General features: G+C 40.8%; 1 protein-coding gene across 1 annotated transcript in view; it reads left to right on the top strand.

Annotated features, from left to right (window-relative positions):
• Window positions 1–20841, top strand: part of fndc5b (fibronectin type III domain containing 5b) — a 36205-nt gene that overhangs the window by 2568 nt on the left and 12796 nt on the right. The window contains exons 3-5 of the mRNA XM_024257930.2: window positions 8103–8233; window positions 11666–11784; window positions 14414–14612. Coding sequence (XP_024113698.1) covers window positions 8161–8233; window positions 11666–11784; window positions 14414–14612 — 391 coding nt within the window. The 5' untranslated portion in view covers window positions 8103–8160. The remainder of the gene's footprint in view (window positions 1–8102; window positions 8234–11665; window positions 11785–14413; window positions 14613–20841) is intronic.

The following is a 20841-nucleotide window of genomic DNA, read 5'->3' as shown; positions in this document are numbered from 1 at the left end:
ATTTATTCTGGAATAATATTCCTGCCTTTTTATTATTCATAATCATGAGTAAAAAATTAAGATTTTAAAGTTTTTAAAATTGGCATTCTGCTAGCTTTTTGGACCATTTTGGCATTTACTATGTTTTTTAAGCTAAGTTGAAGTTAGGCTAATATTTACACGTTAGCTGTTTTGGCTAATTTAGTTTTGTACCAGTTTTTTAGGGTATTTTGAAGTTTAGCTATTTTTTCAGCTACATGCTAGCTGTTTAGGCTAACCTAAGTTTTTTTTTCTTCAGTTTTTTGGGATAGTTTGGCATTTAGGTAATAGTTTAGCTGGCTATCAGCTTCAGCGTTTTCAGCAATCAGCTTCCACTTTTTTAGCTATGAATTTCAGCATCTTCAGTTATTAGCACTAGCATCTTCAGCAGCCAAATTCAGCTTACAGCATTTACACTAGCATTATCGCAGGTAATGCTATATATCTATGGGTGTGTTTTGAATTTTGGCCCCTGTGCGATTGAGTTTGACACCCCTGATTTACATGATAATTCCAGTTGATTCTAAAGGAGAAAGAAGAAGAGAAGTCTCCTTTAGAATCTACTGAAATTATCATAGTTGAAAAGTTACAATATGTTAAAGATTTTTTGTTTAAGCATCACCGACGACACCTCAGGTATTAAAGGATTAAAATGCCTCTGACCATTTTCCTAAGGAAGACCTTTGAACGGTCTGATTGCATGTTCAGTTTGCCTCTTAAATCCTTCAGCACTAAACCCCAAGCCGGAGGTGTGGTCCACTGCAAAGATGGGCCAAAGGTCCTCTGCCAAGACAAGCCAGGGGCGAGGTCCACTGCCAAGATGAGTCTGAGGCAAGGTCCACTGCAAAGATGGGCCAAAGGTCCTCTGCCAAGACAAGCCAGGGACGAAGTCCACTGCCAAGATGAGTCTGAGGCAAGGTCCACTGCCAAGATGAGCCAAAGGTCCTCTGCCAAGACAAGCCAGGGACGAGGTCCACTGCCAAGACAACCCAGAGGCGAGGTCCGCTGCCAGGACGAGCCGGAGGCGAGGTCTGCTGCCAAGAACCGGAGCACAGCACTGGAATCTCAACTCTCTGCCGCTCCTATGGAGGGGAATGGGAAAGAGGAACAACCCGTGACTTGCACTGCACCAAACAGAAGTGATTACTGACAAAAAAATTTCTTCTTTTGGAAGTTTGAACAAACTCATAAATCTCTTGCAACCTAAAAACATTCCCTCCTAAGACATTGTCTTAGGAGGTGTTGTTTTCTCTGCAGATTAGATGCAAGAGGGACCACATCCTCTCAGAGTTGATGCTAAAATAACAACACTGCTGATGATCACCTTAAGCTCCACGGAGATAGTGGGTGTGTGTTGGTGTTGGCCTGGGGGCGAAGCTGGCAGTGCAGACTCTTCCTGAAAGGGGTTGTCCTCAATCTATGATGTAAGCATGTGAGGACCCGCTCATTTTTGTGGGTTTGGGAGGGGCTGCTGCAGAGATGGCAGGTTTTTAGATTACTCAGAAATACGTGAATGGATCAAAATACCACTTTTGGGGTTCTTTATAGGGTAGAATGAACAGAATAATGTACTTAAAAGCTCAAAAGAATGGCCCCTTTAAATTGGCGAGTCATGAAAGATAAAACTGACAATCATTTTACTGACACTCACACTGTCTCTGAACAGCAGGTCGGTCAAGTCCACTTCTAAGTTTTGCTAAGATTATGCGTGAAATCAGTGCAGTAGCATTTTGAGTTCCAAGAAAAATGTATCTCAAATGCCTTAATGCTCCCAGCCAGCAAGGCCAAGTGGGCCCCACATGGTTTAAAAGTGGTCAGAAAGTGTGGGCCCAATTGAGTTTGTCTGCAGTTTTTGTTGTGGCCCCAACTGTGTTTGCCCACACTGGTTTAAGTAGGAACTCAGTGGGTTGGCTCACTGTGCTATCCAGCAGCTTGGTGGACAACGAAGCTCACTAGCTCAATACAGCGGAGCTCGCTAGAACAATACAGCTGAGTTTGCTACCTCAATACAGCAGAGCTTACTAGCTCAATACAGTGGAACTTGCTAGCTCAAACAGCTGAGTTTGCTACCTCAATACACCTCACTAACATTCTACATTGTAGCTCACTAGCATGCTACAGTGGAGCTCGCTAGCCAAATACAGCAGAGCTTGCTGGCTCAATAAAGTCGAGCTTGCTAGGTCAATACAGCAGAGCTCACTAGCTCGCTACAGTGTAGCTCACCAGCATCATACAGTGTAGCTCACTAGCATGCTACAGTGGAGTTTGCTAGCTCAATACTACCGTGGAGCTTGCTAGCTCAATAGAGCGGAGCTTGCTAGCTCAATACAGTGGAGCTTGCTAGCATGCTGATGTGTAACTCACTAGCATGCTGCAGTGGAGCTTGCTAGCTCAATAGAGCGGAGCTCGCTAGCTCCATTCAGTATAGCTTGCTAGCTCGATACAGCGGAGCTTGCTAGCTTGATTCAGTGGAGCTTGCTAGCTCGATACAGCGGAGCTTGCTAGCTTGATTCAGTGGAGCTTGCTAGCTCGATACAGCGGAGCTTGCTAGCTTGATTCAGTGGAGCTTGCTAGCTCGATACAGCGGAGCTTACTAGCTTGATTCAGTGGAGCTTGCTAGCTCGATACAGCGTAGCTCGCTAGTTCAATGCAGCAGGGTTTTCTAGCTCGATACAGCACAGCTTGATAGCTCAATACAATTTAGCTTGCTAGCATGCAGTACACTACAGTGTACTGTGAACATACTACAGTAGAGTTCGCTATCATGCTACAGTGTAGCTCATTAGCATACTAAAGCAGAGCTTGCTAGCACGCTACGCTGTCCATTGGGCAGCTGGCTAGTGTAGCGAGCTAACCCACTGACTGTTAATTTAAGTCAATGTGGGCAAACACAGGTGAGGCCACCACAGAAACTGCAGACTAACCCAATTAGGGCCACAGTTTTTGCCCACTTTTAAACCATGCGGAACCCACTTGGTCTTGCTGGCTGGGTTGTTTTATTTTGTGGTTTATTTCTGATGAAAAATTTAATTTCAGACATTTTCCACCTTTTGCTGTCAGTTCTAACAGATGGTGCCCCCCCTCTCCGTGCTTATGTTAGGGGTAGCAGTGAATCTGTTTATTCTCAAGAGCTTTGAAATAGAGCAACACTGCAACGAGAGACAAGATCAGCATCCCAGAGATTGTTAACTATGCATTTTCCATTTCTGCGTGGTCAACACGTGGAAGGGCATGTGTGACACTGCAGAGGAGCCTGCATGCTGAGCAGAACGTCCTGGCCTCAGGGTGACTTCAGGACAGTCGCTCCTCTCCTCCAATATTCTAAATTTCTGGGGTTTTTTTGTCCATTTTCCTCTTTCATTTCTCACATCATTTGGCCTGTGACCCTCCATCATTGTCATTTGTAAGTTCTCATCATAAATATTCCTCTTCCGAGCGGTGTAATTAAACAGCTCCAAGGACAGTGGAGGTCAACGGAGAAGAGCGATGACGCCTCTGTGAGGAAGCTGCGGTTCTCCCGACAGCCTCAGATACATGAAGGCCACTTTAAATGTCTTTACGTGTGCTGTCATCGTGCACAGCCCCGATTCCACAAGAAGCAGACTTTTCAGCAGAGAAGTTTTCATTAAACAAATGATGAAGGATAATCCATCAATCTAACTACTTCAGCTTCAAGTCAGTGAGCTAATATAGTCATCTCTCAATATAATCTGGATCTAATCAGTGTTATTTGTTCCTCAGATGAGTTGAAAGGGTGAATGATTTTGTCTTGAAAGTACTGTCAGCAGCGTTGAGTTACTGGCATTGAAAATGTTCACAGAACAGAACTTTACTGTCCACTTCCAAAAATTAGAATAACACATTTATTTTAAAACAGTAAATTTAAAGAGAGAATTATACCTTAATGTATGATAAAAATATTAGAACTAAACAAGGCACTGGCTCAAAAAGGAGCTGCATTTCTAGTCTCCACCTGCGGAGGCAGTAATGTGCAGAAAGCTGAACACTGAGATAGAAAGAGAAGAAGAAAGCAGTTTTAAAGCTGTTAATATGGAGACAAAAGGGACAAAAAATTACCTCATATAAAAAATACAAAACACAATTTACACATGCACAGCATAAACTTAGAACAACTTAAGAATAACTTCACATAAAAATCTTTAAAAAGTACGCACCAATCAACTGATACACACAAAATCACATTTATTTATTTATTTTAATTGTCTCGACCAGCTCTGGCTTTATAAGTCCTGGCCGCTGTATGCTTTAAAGCGGACTCCACCCAGACCTTGCCGCTCCGGGGGCCGTGGATGCTCACTGCACTGCTCTCAGTCGGACCGTGTGGCGCTGATCCGGGCGTGGACCGACCTCTATACAACAGGTGCTAGCAGTCTACGGCGATGTTGGCTACCTACCAATCCGTTTATATACACAGAAAGAGGAGTCTAACAGTTTGTGTAAATCTCAGTCTGTGTGCAGATTTGAATAAAATCACATCCATGCATTAGGTATGCGATGTGTTTCCTATATAATAACCTAAAGAGTTTGAAATGTCGTTCATTTGTTGCACTTTGTAACATTATTACCAAGACCTGGGAATTATTTTTCGGATGGTCAGAATTTTTTGTTTTCAGAATCGGACCAAAATTAATCATTTTATGGTCATGTTAGTGTGTCTGCTAAACCATGTCTCATTGTTTTTATACCATTCCAAAATTATTATGTATCTTGGAAAATAGTAAAAAGTCTGCGTGTCACCTCTAGTGATTATTCTCATTAATGTGATCAAGCCTGGTCTGCTGCATTTTGACACATTTCTCCCTTGTTTTCAAAGAGTTGGACACTATACATACGTCACTACCAAATCTGACCCTCTGATTGGTTACATTTTAACTGATTTAACTTTCAGTTTTCATTGAAATTGACTTAAAAACATGATTTGGTATGCATGATTGCGAGAGTTTTGAACGCCGTAGCCCAAAACATGTATATATGCACGTTTACATAGACTTTTATTGGAATATTTTTCTTCCAAGATTATTTAAAATAAGGAAATGCACAAAGCCAGCAAATGTGCCTGTGTCTCCTGTTAATGAGGATAACAGAGGAATGTTTCTGTGAACGGGAAGTGGCCTGAAGGAGACTTGCCTCATCTGAAACTCCATCAAGTGATAAAACTGTCAGTCAGAGCAGAGAAATATGATTATCGTCATCAAAAATCGTCCTTGTAACCTTTCGAGTCTATGAAGAGCAAAGCAGGTGTTTGGAAGAAGGACTCTCGTTAGACATCAAGCTTCTGTTTGGAATGTTAATCGCGTATTGATCTGTAATCTGCAACTCCTCCATGATCATGTGAATTAAACACAGATGCTATAAAGACGGCAGGGAAAAGGGCTCCTGTTTACTGCTAACGAGGTGAACGTGGATAAAGAAAAATACTGACATTTGACTTCCAGTTATGTTCCATTTAACACTGTAATGTATAGACAAACCCAGAGATAAGGGATGACACTAAAGTCTAAAATGATGGGAGGTTTGAAGCAGGTTTCTAACATGAGTGGAATTGTACTCGCACTAATGTTTTTAAAGATTGAAGCTGTTCAGAGGTCTGAGCTGTGAGTCATGGAGCAGCAATGGAGAAACAATCTCAGAAGATCAACACAAGAGGTGTTGGGGATAATCCATAGTGTGATATATCGAGATATTTTGTTTGGCAATGCTTGTATTGATTTAAAATGCTGACAAACGATATTTAAGTAAATATTTACAGTCATCTTTCAGCGTCTTACTTTTGCTTTCCACTTAAACCCCTGACTGCTAGTCGGCAGCGCAGCACACTTTGAGACAAAAAAAACAAGATTTTTGCAAGAACCAGCTCATGTTTTACTGTTAAGCCAGCCTTGTGGTTTTTGTTATTATAAGACATGTACTACTTAGTTTTTACTTAGGATGGGTCCGAACCAAAATTCTGTTTCTGCCAGTACCCAACACATTCTCATTCCTAAGTCGTCACACTTTGACGATTGGTTTTTTGACGTTTTGGGTGTCCCCAACTCGTCGTTTTTTGACGTGCTGGCTGTTCCATTTAAACCAAGGCTCCAGAAGCTTTGTCAGACGCAGTACCAGGCAAGGTACAAGGTACTGGTCCTGAGGATACCGGTACCCTATCCCGGTCCACAAACCGGTACCACATCTGGTAGTGTACCCGCGTGTTACCAGGCACGCGGTTTCAGTACTGTCTGGTACCGCGTAGGTTGCAGTACTGAGTTACGGTCAGGGTTAGGGTACCGATGTGGTACGCATCCCGGTACCGCACCGGTACTGGTTTGCGGGCACAGTTGTGCAGACGTCGAGTGTATTTGTGTTGTGTAACCAGTGCAGTGATGACCGGGCCTGCTAAAGACAGATATATTGTGTGTGCATCCATCTTTGGAAAAAATTTAATACAGTTTATTTTTGTGGCAGAAACGAAGACAGAAAGACCCAATCTGAATTCTTCCCTTCGCCTTCGTTTGCCCCTCCAAACGGAGAGTTATGAAATAATAGCGTGTCATATTTCGGACATCACTTTCATTCGATTACACCACCAATAATCGCCGGTCCGCTAGCATTAGCGCAATGCTTCCAGCGCTTGAATAAACATAACAACAGCGATTTTATAACTTTTTACAAAGGTAATGCGACATCAGAAAATCATTACTTACATTTAAATGTAAATTCCATGGTCAAGAGCACGCCCACGTGAAGAAAAGCGTTTCTCAGCACGACGCGGTTTACCCTCACGGCAGACGGCTATATATCCCTTCATTTGGAGAGTCGGATTTAAAAAATTAATTTCCCGGACACACTTGGACTTCAACTGCCCCCTTAAATAGAGGGGAAGGGAAGTATTCGGATTAGGCCAAGGGCTCTAGGATGATGTCATGAAATGGACAGCAGCCACACGCAGTGGCAGGTGGAGCTTCAGGAATCGAGCCGTTTACCTCCGAGTAGGGAAAAACTCACGAAAAGTAGCAAATATTTCATAAATAACTTTTTTTAGTGTTCTGAAGTAATATATGATCATATATATGGATATAGTTCACTCTGAAAGGCTTAAGAAAATCATGGTATGGCCCCTTTAAACAAACCAGGTTCTGTTGGGCAACAACCACCCTCAACAATCTGGGTAAATGCCAAATAAGCCAAAAAAAAAAAACCTTAGGTTAGCCAAAACAGCTAGCATGTAGCTGAAAAATAGCTAAATTTTAAAATATCATGAAAAACTGAAAAAGCCCAAATAAGCCAAAACAGCTAGCATGTAGCTAAAATATTAGCTAAACTCACAAATAGCCTAGAAAATCTAAGTAAATGAAAAAATAGTCCAAAAGACTAGCAGAATGAACATTTTCTAAACTTTGAAACTGTAACTTTTTAAGATAATTAGGAATAATAAAAAGGCAGGTATATTATTCCAGAATAAATCAACTTAAATTTAATTACTGTAAACATTTTACTCTACATAAAAATATATTTTGTCAAAATTATGCAGTCAGTAATGAATGCAAGATAACATCGGGCGATTAATAACAATAAAATAAAATGATCTGGAGGGCCGGATCCCCCCCCATACATTATTATTTATAACTTTAACTTCCATATGAAAGAGAAATATCTCGATTTTAGTGTTTTGGGCAAAAGAATCCGACTGTATCGCCTAAAAGTTTGTAGAATCCTTTATGTACTAAGAGCTCTTTTTAAAGTTCGTTAGATCTTCCATGTCACGAAGCGTTCATCAGCCGCACGTTCATGTCAGGTACGTCAGGTTGCTGGGCTTTCCTGGTGCGGGAGGGGGGGTTGAGCCCCGCAGCACTTGCGCGCTCCCGCTCCGCTGCGCTCTCCTCTCCTCTAGTAGCATCTTCTGCACGCACGCTGCAGGACGGAGCGCCTGCGGGTGGTCTGAGGATCATCCATCTGCCTACACCTGCAGCCGGGCATCACCCCCTCCCCCTGTCCTCCCCCGCACCGTCTCTTGCTGTCGCGCCTCCGCCGCTGCAGACTCCAAGTTGAGGATCCCCGTGTCCATGCTGCTCTCCCCGCTTTAGATGCTGCATCATCAATGGGCCGCGCAGGATGTGAAGCCTCGCAAGCAGAAGCAGGAGGATGGCTCAACCACCAGGCTCGTCCGCGGCGCTGCCGCTGCTCCTGCTGGGCTTCGTCTCCTCTGTCCGAGCCGGTGAGTTGGACCACAGGTTGATTCGATGCGTCGGCACATGCATGCGCATTTCGGTGGCGCAAGTGAGCGGATGGACGAGCGGGCTCATTTTCATTGAAGCTGTGAAGCCAGACATGGCTGACATGAACCTGCATTCAAACTTTTGCAAGAAATTCCAGATAAATATTTGTATTTTGTTGTTTCAGAATTGGTTTGTACTATTAATAATAATCCAAAATATTCCCTTAAAATGTGGAAAACTTAATCAGAGGATTATTTGTTTTTCAATTAATGATAAAGTGAAGCTTTTTCTTTAAAATCATATGTAGCTAATTCATAAGGAGTATTCTCTATGCTGGGAAATAAATGTGAAAAATGTTTATTTGCACACTTTAAGCTCAATTATTGGTCCTAAACAGATCAAATGTACTAAAAAGATGTATCATCCTTACCGTACTTGATCAGATTGTGTTCAAAAGAAAATATCACGTCGACAGTGATCTGATGATAAGCTGAAAGATCTCAGACAGTCCTTTGAAAAGCTCCAGTCTGCCGATAAGATCCGGTGGCCTTTATCCTGCAGGGGTTTGTCTGTCTTCTTCAGGCTGGACATGAGAGCAGCCGGTTCTGTTGGTCCAGACACTTCTGGATGGATAGCTTGCTTGGCCTTTTGTGTGTCAGTGCAGGAGGATAAACGGTCACTCATTTGTTGACAAGAGAATGTCAAATGTGTGCATGTCATGGTGCACTGATCTCATCTTTTGAAATCTTTGTTTGTTTGTTTGTTTGATTATTATCTTATTTATTTATTTTTGATCAGGACCTTTTCTGCTCTGAAAGCTTTAGGATTTGGTGGTAAAAGATGGAAGAAATTAAGAATTTTACACTATTTTTCATATATAAATAATAACACTTTCTCAGTTGGTTGGATTAAGCAATTTATTATTAAACAACAGAGTTAACTATTTTAATCATAATGACAACAGAAACTTCACATATGACCCTATTCAAAAGTTGACATACCCCCAGTTCTTCATACCTTCTATTGCCTCCTTTTGTGTCAATAACATCTTGGTCGTTGTGGATGAACTTCTTTATTTTCTCTAATGGTGAATCAGTTCATTCTTCATGGCAGAAATCCTCAAATTCCTTTAAGTTCTTGGGCTGTCTTGCATGAACTGCCTGTTTGAGATCTCTCCAGAGTGGATCAATAATATTGAGGTCAGGAGACTGAGAACCACTCCAGAACCTTCACCTGATTCTGTTGGACCCAATGACAGCTGGAATTGGATTGTTGTCATGCTAAACTGTCCAAGTGCGTCCCGTGTGCATCCTCTGAGATGAAGAGAGTTTTCCTCCCGTATCTTGTCATCGTGATTTAAAAAGAGTTTTTTTTTTTATTACAATTGGTTTCACCCAACCACTAACTATGAGGGGAAAAAGTTTTGGTGTTTTCATTCAAATTCTAAGAAAAAATGATCAAGAAATCACAATTTCTTCTAGGGTATGTAATCTTATCAGCACAACTGCATGTTTGCAGGAAAAAAAAATATTTTTGTGCCTAAATGTTGAAAAAACACCTCAAACATTTTAAAGATTAAATGTCAGGGTGCCAGGTGCTGTAGTGGTTAGCACTCTGTCCTCACAGTGAGAAGGCTATGGTTTGAATCCCAGCTGGTTCCTTTCTGCATGGAGTTTACAAGTTTCCACTTTCATGTCTCTCATGGGTTTTCTCCTGATATTTTCACCAGCTCAGTGGTGTAGTTACTGAATGTCTGCTCTGAAACTCACCGGAGGTTTGAGTCCATGGTCATGTATTAACAAAAAATCAAAAACTGATGGCAACATCACATGCTCTTTGCCTATTCATCTATTTGCTCAACCAATTGGTGAGAAACATTTAGAAAGCATTTCTTTTTCAAATATTGATTGACTGTAATACTCCCCAGGGTACACACTCCCAAAGGGGAAATTGAAGAAAAAAAAATGGAAGTCTTTTTTTTTTACATAATCTGAAATACTAATAAAAAAAATAAAAAATTGATTAGTAACAGATACGCTCCAGATAGTAACTGCTGCACATCAATTTGTGACTAGAACAGCTTTTGGTTAGTAACCAGAAATTTTTTTAATTACTTGACTTTTTATTACTAAATATTTTTGAAAAAAAAAGTTTTTACTTAATTTTTTTTTTTTTTACTTTGTCTCTTTAGGGGCTCCGTACCAAGGCAGCAAGCAGCAGAAAAAATATCTTTTAAGGTGTTTTTTCCCCTATTTTTAGATAGTTAAAGGGTTAACACTGGGGAAATAACACACGTTCTTCGAACTACACAAATCCAGTGGATTCTGAAGCTGAGAAAATACAATAACTCAAAATTCAACACATTCAATGGCCACATTTGTATGTAGAGCATAAATAATGATGAAGTTTTGAACGCATTATCATAGACGTTTCATTGGAAATAGTCGCTTAAATGCAAGTTTCTGATAGCAGTGTGATCGTAGCTTCAGAGCTAGCCTTCAATTACCCTTTAACGCTAGAGCTCCAGTGTTTGTGTTCTTTGATTTGCTGTGACTTTTAAACTATTATCATGATAATTTCAGCAGATTCTGAAGGAGAAAAGTGAGCCGCTTTTCTCCTTCAGAATCTGCTGGAATTATCGTGTTAACAGTTGAAAAGTTATACTACGTTAAAGATTTTGTGTTGAAGGGTTAAATTTAAATACGCAAAAATGTCTTTTTTGTTTTATTTAATAAAAAGGTGAAGTTTTGTTTTAGAAACATGTTTTAGAAAATCAAATAAAACGCAAACCTGAGTGATATAGAATAAAGTTCTGATGAAATTAAAGCATGTGTCTGGCTTTTATGAAACTGAAAAGAGTCCGTTCAATTTCCAGATAAGAAAAATCGCCACAGTTACTGTTAGGCAGCTGTGTATTTATGTGTTTGTTTGCGCTCAGCGTCACGGTCTGTCTGTGATGTTCCTCTGTCGAGACTCACTGCAAATCGGCTTCTGACTTTGATGGCGGAGGACCGTGACTTGTTCCCGGCTCGCTCTCTGAGAGCCTCACACCCAAACATCTCTTTCACCTAACAATCTCAGCACACAACAGCAGATTTGATCCTCATAAGCTGCATTACATTCTGGTTTGTTATTTGCTGGATCGAACATCAGGATAAAGGGCCTACAGCAGCTACACAGGTTCATGAGTCATACAGCGACAGGATGTGTGCGGGAGGGAAGAACAAAATCCAAGAGAAAAACAGAGACGCCAACAACACCAAGAAACCTTTGTGGGTAATTAGATCTGACATGAATGAAAGCAGAAGGATCAAACTGTAGGAGACAGAGAGAAGATGAGCTCAGAGGACAAGTTCAGAGTGATGGGGAGTGTTCACATATCCAGCTGCTGTTTGGATGAATGTTAATGACTTTTCTCTTTTCTCTGTCAGACACGGTGCTGTCAGCTCCACTTAATGTGACCATCAGAGAGCTGGGGGTCAACTCTGCAGTGGTGACGTGGGAAATCTTAGAGGGGGACCCGGTCATTGGGTTTGCTATCACCCAACAGGTACCAGAACACAAAGACTTATTCCCAACACAAGGAAATCAGGTTAAAACGTGTTCAGATGAATTTTGTTCTGATGGAGGAATTCACAGCTCTGTCTAATGCCACATCTCCATACAGATTATATTTGCAAACTTCTGTTAGCTTAGCGCTCCAAAGGTATTGAGTTTAGTCTTCATAAATGCCTGTAGCTGTGGCGCAAATGGAAAGCAGTGACTCTCTGAGGTTTGGTTCCTACTTATTTGTGTCTTTGGGGAAGACAATAAACCCCACATTCCTCCCAGGAACCTGGTTAGCACCTTGTATGCCACCTCCATCAGCCTGTGAATATGTGTGTAAATTTTAACACAGGCGTGAATGTGTTTTGTTGGGTGTAAATGTGTGTGTGTGAGTAAATTTGTGTGTATACAGGGGTGTGTGCATGAGTGTTTGTGTGTATATACACACACAAACACCCCCCCCCACACACACACCCACACACACACACACACATATATATATATATATATATATATATATATATATATATATATATATACATACTTATATATATATACACGCTCTGGTGCTCAGGGCTTGTTCCTGTGCTGCCAGGATCAGAGCTTCTGTGCTGTCCTGCCCTTTCTAGCCATTAGTAGAACTTCTTGATATCAGCCACTTAAGTTATTGTCTGGTGACAAATCCCATATACCTGTGTGTGTATATATGTATATACATATACATGTGTATAGCGGCTGGGTGGCTCAGTGGGCTAGGTAAAGGGCTGGCACTCAGGAGCCCTGGGTTCGATTCCAGGGTTGTCCACTGATCCCAACCCAGATTGGGTCCTTAGACAAGACCCTTGACGCTGCTGCCTAACTGGGTCCCTGTGCCCCTCAAGTACAGGGTTGTGTCAGGAAGGGCATCCGGCGTAAAAACTCTGCCCCGATAAGCTGAAAGTGAACTACTACATATATATGTGTATACACATGTATATGTATATATAGTAGTAGTTCACTTTCGGCTTATCCCTTTCGGGGTTGCCACAGCGTAACAGCACCCACTGTTTCACATCAGTGATTTGGCAGAGTTTTTACGCCGGATGCCCTTCCTGACACAACCCTGTGGGTGTGGATCAGTGGACAACCCTGGGAATCGAACCCAGGGCTCCTGCATGTCAGCCCTTCAACTAGCCCACTGAGCCACCCAGCCGGCATATATATTTAGTATTCCCTCTTTATTCGTGGGGGTTGGGGATGAGAGTCATCCGCGAATATGTCAAATCCGCGAAACGGAGACCCACCCGCGCGGTCGGTGTCTGTTACCGATTCATACTCATCAAAAACACTTCTGATCCTATTTTGTATAACATTTATTAAAGAACAATGGAGTATTGCACAACAAACAGCCCGTCCTGGAGTGCGGAGATACACCTCAGCAGCACAGCACCCCCTTCTGATGCAAAAATTTAATACAAGCGTTTTGAGTTGTTCGAGTTTTTTTGATGAACCGGAGGAGTCCCCTGACTGAAATAAAAAATCTGCAAATAGGTCAAACTGCGAATAAAGAAATGCAAATACGCAAGGGCACACAATCTATACACACACACACACACGCACACACATATATAGAGAGAGAGATGTGTATCCTTAATAATGTTTTTTTTTTTTCCTATAATCCTGGTGTTTCCTTGTTGATACATAACAAGCACATTGACCTTTGTCTATGGGTGCAGAAAGTTATTCTGCATTTATATGGTGTTGGTAGATTTGTTGTTTTTTCGATGTTCATTTGCATTTTTAGAGTTGGATAATCTTTTTTCCGACTCTTCAAACACCACTTGATCATGGAGTTCCTGTAAGTTTGTGTTCTCCCTGAGTGACATCAACCACAAAAAACACAATTTTTTAAATACAAACAGTTCTGTTTTAAAGTAATTTTCAATCACCATAAGTCCATAAGTTCATCCATTTTCCATGTTGTTTTCTTTATCTTACGAGGTGGATTACAAAAACAGCCCACACATCTACTTATAGTCCGGACCTTCTGTCAAATTTTAGACCCCTTTGTAGCCTGAAAGTCTAAACATTTGCCCACCTCTGCTCTAGACTCAGTTACTCCAGTTTGCTTGAAATTCTTAAATGTAAAGTTTGGGTTGAAGCGACCGAGACAAACATTTGATGTTAAAATGTTAAAGTGTGTCTTCTATAATTGCTTGGTAAATAAAAGATCCCTGAGGGGCCTTTCTCTGTGAGGTGTCAGCTGACCTCAGCAAACAGCTTTCACAAGGTGAAAATCTGCGTTTCTAGCAGAGTGCACACAAGCACAGAGGCCGTTTAATCCTTTAAACCTAATTGCATTGTAGAAGAAGAGCCCAGGAGGTTCGGTTGAAGCTTTTTCCCTGCTGTTAACCCAGGCAGACGTGTAGTCATTAGCACAAATTGGACCCAAACAGGAATACCAGAAAATCTAAACCTAAATCCTGGGATTTTTTTCTTACAGGATAAAGATCAAGTTTGTAGATCTGTAGGGAGCGATCAACAGTTGTACAGAAGATTTACTGACGGACAGACTTTGCAAACATCAGTACGTTTGTGTGGAAACCCGTTAATAATCAGATAATGTGTTTTTTTTTTTCCTGATGCTGCTGCAGAAGAAGGATGTCCACATGCTGAGGTTCATCCAGGAGGTGAACACCACCACGCGCTCCTGTGCATTGTGGGATCTGGATGAAGACACAGAGTATATTGTGCACGTTCAAAGCATTAGCATGGGTGGGAGCAGCCCCCCAAGTCAGCCCGTGCTCTTCAGGACACCCAAAGAGTCCGAGAAGATGGCAGCCAAAAGTCCTGGTGAGTTACTGGTTTTAGTCACTTTGGTTTTGGCTCTCCTTTGACAAACCCAGTAAATGTACTCAGTTAGGTAATATTACTACAGAAAGCATAAACTGCCAACATGTTTGGGAACGGCAGCAAAGATAATTCAGTGTACAGATTTAAAGCATCAGCAAAGGTGGAGTTCCAGTGTTCCCTGCAGACAAACATCCTCACACCAGCAAGGACACCTTACTGATCATCTTTAATCCACAGGCAGCTCAGAACTGAAGGTCTGTGTGCTGCTTTGGGTTGCTTTCCCTCACAAACAGAGAGGCTTTTGTTAGAACAACACTCATCATCCCGACCTAGTTCTGTTAGCATCAACAGCAGCTCCTAACAGTGAAGTCTTCCCAAACTCCAGCAGTAAGCATGACGGGGTTTACTGTAACCTCTGCTGGAGACCAAGACTTACATCAACCTGGACTTCACTGAATTGCTACGAGATGTCACATGATCTAAAAAAAAAAATGGAGACTTTGATGAAATGTGACCACTAAAAGTCACACTCCAACCATATGTTTTTTCATTTGTAAAGTCATTCCCAGTGATTTTTTTATTGGGTTTATGTAGTTTTTAGCCAAAATTAAAAAACTGTCATTTTTTAAGACATAATTAATTAAATTAGGTTACAAGTCTTTTCAGAGGCACCCATGGTGCAAATACCTCTCATCAGAAGATTGCAGGTTCGATTCCCGCCTTGCCTCCCCCTTGGGGGAGACACTGAACGCCATCTTGCCTCTGGTGGTGTAGGTTGGCGCCAGTGTTCTGCAGTGAATCAGTGTGTGAATATATGTGTGAATAGTAGCAGTGAAACGATTAATCGAAACTGATTTCTATTCCTACAATCCAATCAGAGTCAAAGAGCACAGAAACCATGCATTTGAGTTTCACATAACTCAAAGGTTTTTCCACACATCTGCAGGAGTCTACCTCTCTCATGAGGGTGTTAAGAACACCGGAAACATTTTAAAAACCTTCTGGAGGTTCTCTCACAAATGTTGCAGGTTGCCGCTGCCACACGAGAAACAAGGCCAAAGAAATGAATTGCACACATACAGACACATGAAGATCCACTCAAGCAAAAGGTAACTGGCACAGGGGTGCAGCAGTGGAACCAGAGGAACCAGAGGATGTCCATGGGCCCTCACCTTGATGTTAATCTACGGGAAGGTTAGGGATACCCTGGATGTGGTGGAAACATTTCATAAAAGATTCCTTCATTTCAAAAAAATTGTTAACCCAATAGTTTGCCACCATCCTTATAATTCAGACATGCACCAATGTGTTTGTGGTGTTAAAATGTTTCTATGATTGACCAGCTGTTTTCGTATTAAAGTTAAGCTTTCTGTTTTGTTTTATTGTAGCACTTTCTTTCTACTTTGGAACTTTGTGTTTTTAACTTTTCTAGGTGAGACTCAAAGATTTGGATCAGCTGTTTCAGATCTGATCAGAAAGTCATTTTGAACAGCCTCCAGGTACATTCAAGAACTTATCTGCAATTTTTGTAAACAAGTTTTGACAAATACCTTGGAGCACTTTTTCCATAGGCTAGTCCCTATATGTGCCCACAAGCTCTCAGGAGGTTAAGGCAGTTCTGAAGGTAAAAGAGGTAGTGAGGTGAGTGTAGAACAGATCATTTAAACTTAAATTGTTCCATTTTAGATGGAAGGAGTGTTCCGTTGGTATACTTCTTACAATACACATACACATGATCTGAAATATATTTATATATACTTATACCCACTTTTTGTGAAGGGTGTGAATCAGATCATCAACTGGGGTTTTGATGGAAGGATTTATCTTGATAATGAGAAGCTCAAAACCTGATGGATGAATCTGGTGTGTGATGGTGGGAGCCTTCATTAGCCGTTCTGATTAAATCTCAGGTGTTTTCCTCCTGCTCCGAGCAGGTATTAATCAGCCTGACAGCAGCGGGGGCCTGTTGCATAGTTGTCGGTCCATCCACTGTGGAAAAACTTGTGCAGGAGTGATTTGATGGTGCGGTTCAGACATCAGTTGAGCATTATCACATTATGGCACATAGTTATTATAGCTTTAGCCCCAGTCTTTACCTGTTTTGATGTTACATCCCCTGGGCAAACTTGGTTCGGGCCCAGGGGGAAAAATACAAAAGGCGACACTAGTAGGAATAAAAGGAACACAGTTTATTAAATAAAGGAAATTGTGTTTCCCCAAAGGAAAGAACAAAATGAAACAATTAGTGTGATGGTTCAAACAAAAAGACAAACCAAAAGGAATTGGAACCTTGGCCCAACATAAAATAAGTCAGGGAGCCTCTGACCCAGTCAGCATCTCCCTGCTAATGGTTGCATAACCAAAACTACCTAAAGAAAGCAAATAAACAAAGCCCCAAAATCAAGACTACCAACCCCAAACTAAAATAACAAAACTCGACAATGTAAGACTGCTGAGGACAAAGAGGGGAAAAAGAACAAAACAAAACTAGCACACCTCAACTTCAACCCCAGCTTCCTCCTGCTCTGCTCCCTGACAGGTGCGGATTAAGATCATTTGCCTCACCTGCCAGGTGAGCAGAAGGGCAGGGCATGTTGAAAAGGTGCAGCAGCAGCAGGATGTAACAGAATACCTTAATTCAATTCAATTTTATGTTATTTATATAGCCCAAAATCACAAAGAAAATTTGCCTCATTGGGCTTCTTGCCGTAATTTTACAGAAGCAGAAGATAGTCATAAAAAATGAAAAAATAGCTAAAGGACTAAACAGACTAAATAAAACTGGTTATCCCTGCCCTTAGACCCACCCTCCTGGTAAGGAAAAACGCCTAAAAAACCTGATTCAGGAAAAAAGAAGAAACCAGAGAGAAGAACAAGGAAAACTTTAAGTCTTTAACTGTTAAACTTTAGCTGTTTAACTGTAAAATGCGGCTGCTCGTCTTTTAACTAGAAAGCGTAAATATGATCACATCTCCCCGGTTTTAGCTTCACTGCACTGGTTACCTGTTCATTTTAGAATTCATTTTAAGATCCTTTTATTTGTTTTTAAATCCTTACATAGCTCGGCACCTGTTTACCTCTCTGAGCTGCTGCAGCCTTATGTCCCCTCCCGTCCTCTGAGATCAGCTGATCAGCTGCTTTTGACATTTCCTAAAACAAAATTCAAACTTAGAGGGGAACGTGCCTTTGCGGCAGCCGCTCCCAAACTCTGGAACGATCTTCCAATTCGTGTAAGAGAGTCCTCGTCATGGTCTGTTTTTAAGTCTTCTCTTAAAACAAACTTTTTTAATTTGGTTTTTAATACTCAGTGAAGAGGTCGCCTCTCTTTCATCCCTCTACACTCAATTTACTCTTTTTAATGTGTTTTTATTTATTTTTTGGTGATGTGTTTTTTTATTTGTTTTTGTTTTGAGAATTTAATTTTATAAGCATTTTATCGTACACTTTAAATCGAATTATTTTATTTGATTCTTCATGTGTTTTTATCCCCTTTTTGTACAGCACTTTGGGTCTGAATGGGCAATTTAAGTGCTTTATAAATAAAGTTTATTATTATTATTATGAATTTAATGAACATATTTACATGTTAATGCAAAGCAGACAATTTTCTCTGCATCAAAATCAGCTGATCAACATTGATCACTTAAACAGTTGAAGAATTACCGTATGACAAGGGTGTGGGGTATTTATGTGTCACCGGCCACATCTCTAGTGTTAAAGACTCGCTCCAATGAAGAATTTTAGACTAAAACTGAGTATTCCTTTATTCAAATCGCGTTGGATCAGGGTGCCAATGGAAACCAGCAGTTTCAGATTCCTAATTCAGATCCCTCTACTTGAGGACAAATTGATCCGTGTGTGGCCTGGAATCTGGTTCAAAGTTGTGCTCTGATGTTGCGATCACTAATGTTAGCTTGAGCTTGTGAGGTGCTATAAGCTAACGTGGGAGTGTAAACAAAGAGCTGATGGGACATTAGTGGAGCTAGCTTCTGCGCCAACCGTCCCACCTACAATCCAGATGAGAATATGTGACGAATTCCTGCCACGCTGCAAAAAATATGTGGTCACAGACTTTTTGATTTTGTCTAAAAATGGCATAATCATAACTAAAAGTCCAATGGGAACGATTTTACAATAGAAAAAATATATAGTTGGCGTGGGACTTAAATGGTTTGAAAGATAGTGAGCCTAAACTCTGTTAATAAAAACAGATAATTATTTATAAAGATTAATAGATTTTTTAACAGGTAACAAAAACTCAAGTCTACAGCAGGGGTGTCAAACTCGATCGCACAAGGGGCCAAAATCCAAAACACACCTCAGGTCGAACAGGATAAACATTTATAAAACACTCTAAAACTACATTGTTAAAACTGCGACTTTTTAACAGAATTATGAACTAGATATTTAGCATCACCTGTGATAATACTAGTATGAATGCTGTAAACTGAATTTGACCTCTGAAGATGTTAGTGCTGATAGCTCAAGATGCTGAAATTGATCGCTAAAAACACTGAAGCTGCAAGCCAGCTAAAATATTAGCTAAATGCCAAATTAGCCCCAAAAAATTTTGGCTAGCCAAAACATCTAGCATGTAGCTGAAAAAATAGATACACTTAAAAATATATTTTTTTTAAAACTGAAAACAACTTAAATTAGCCAAAACAGCTAGCACGTAGCTGAAGTATTAGCTAAACGCTCAAATAGATTAAAAAATCTTTGTCAATGCCAAAAAAGTCTAAATTGCTAGTAGAATGCCAATTTTTTAAACTAACTTTTAACATGATTATCAATAATAAAAAGGCAGGAATATTATTCCAGAATAAATTAACTTCAACCTTAAATAACTTTCAATATTTTACCCTCTATAAAAATAGATTTTGTCAAAATTATACAAGTTAGAAATGAGCACAAGATAACATCGGGTCATTAATAAAAATGTAGTAAAATGATCTGGAGGGCCAGATCCGGCCCCCGGGCCTTGACTTTGACATATATGGTCTACATCAGGGGTCTCAAACTCAATTCAGCCGGGGGCCACTGGAGGCAGAGTCTGGGTGAGGCCGGGCCGCATCAGGATTTTCACAAGAAAAGTGCTGATAAAACATTCCAGTGTTCTCAAATATCTTTGTTTTTAACACAAATAATGAATAAAATAAATAAATATATTAAATAATGAATTAAAAAGCAGGCAAATCAGTATGGAAGTTTTTTAGTTCCATCAGACTGAATTTTTTTTATGTTGAATTTCTGACCCATTGAAATTTTAAGTCTTGAAATTAAAAACACTGATTTTTTTTTAGATAGAAAATATTTTTGGGACCATAAAATTTTGCTGTTTAAAAAGCAAGGGTTGAAAAAAATTCAGAATAAAAATTCAGAGGTTAAAAAAATTCAGAATGAAAAATCAGAATAAAAATTTAGAATAAAAATTCTGTCTGATGGAACTAAAAAACTTCCATAAATCAGTAATAAATTAAAATAATAATAATGACCATTCAACAGATATATATTACTGAAGAAACCACATATTGACTGACTGACTAGAGAAAGAAGCGAGAGAGAGAGAAGCTCCGGTACCGAGAAAATCTTTGAAGGATTTCATTTTTTGTAGATTTTTGTTGAACTCCTCACATTAAATAAATCTGATCTATGTGTCTTCCATTCATTGGAGGTGTGGGGTGGTCGTGCGCGCCGGCTGCATCAATGCGCATTCGGGGGCCGCTTTCCATCGGGGTTCCATGCAAACCCACGTAGCAGAATATCGGACTTCTACTCACGTTTACATGGACTGGAATGCACGCCGACACAGCCGGTGTGTGAACCTTAAAATTCACAGACACGCGCACACAGGTGCGAGCCAAGCTCAGGATCACATTTGACAGGCGGGTGCTGCGGATCGCCGCGCGGGGCGGGCTACAGGTTTGCGGCTCGGAGCTTGAGGAGCTCTGATTTAACAGGAACAACCAGCAGGTCAAAAAACGTATTCCTCCACATCATATGTGTATTCATTCTGAGAGAGACATCCACAGACGGAGCTGGTAGCTCAGAAACACCTTTTTTTTGACAAGACGCGAGCAGCAAATTCCCCGCGCGGGGCACGCGAATTTGTCACGCGAATCGCGTTTGGTGCTTCGTGGCTCCTCCTCCGCCCAGCTGATTGGAGGAATGAAAGAGTAAGCGAGGGAGGCACTGGACAGCCCGCCGATGTCCCGCCCTCCAGAGCCAT

Source organism: Oryzias melastigma, linkage group LG11 (genome assembly GCF_002922805.2).
Source record: "Oryzias melastigma strain HK-1 linkage group LG11, ASM292280v2, whole genome shotgun sequence".
Taxonomy (NCBI): domain Eukaryota; kingdom Metazoa; phylum Chordata; class Actinopteri; order Beloniformes; family Adrianichthyidae; genus Oryzias; species Oryzias melastigma.
Note: the sequence above shows the minus strand (reverse complement) of the source record. Positions and strands in the feature narration are given on the sequence as shown.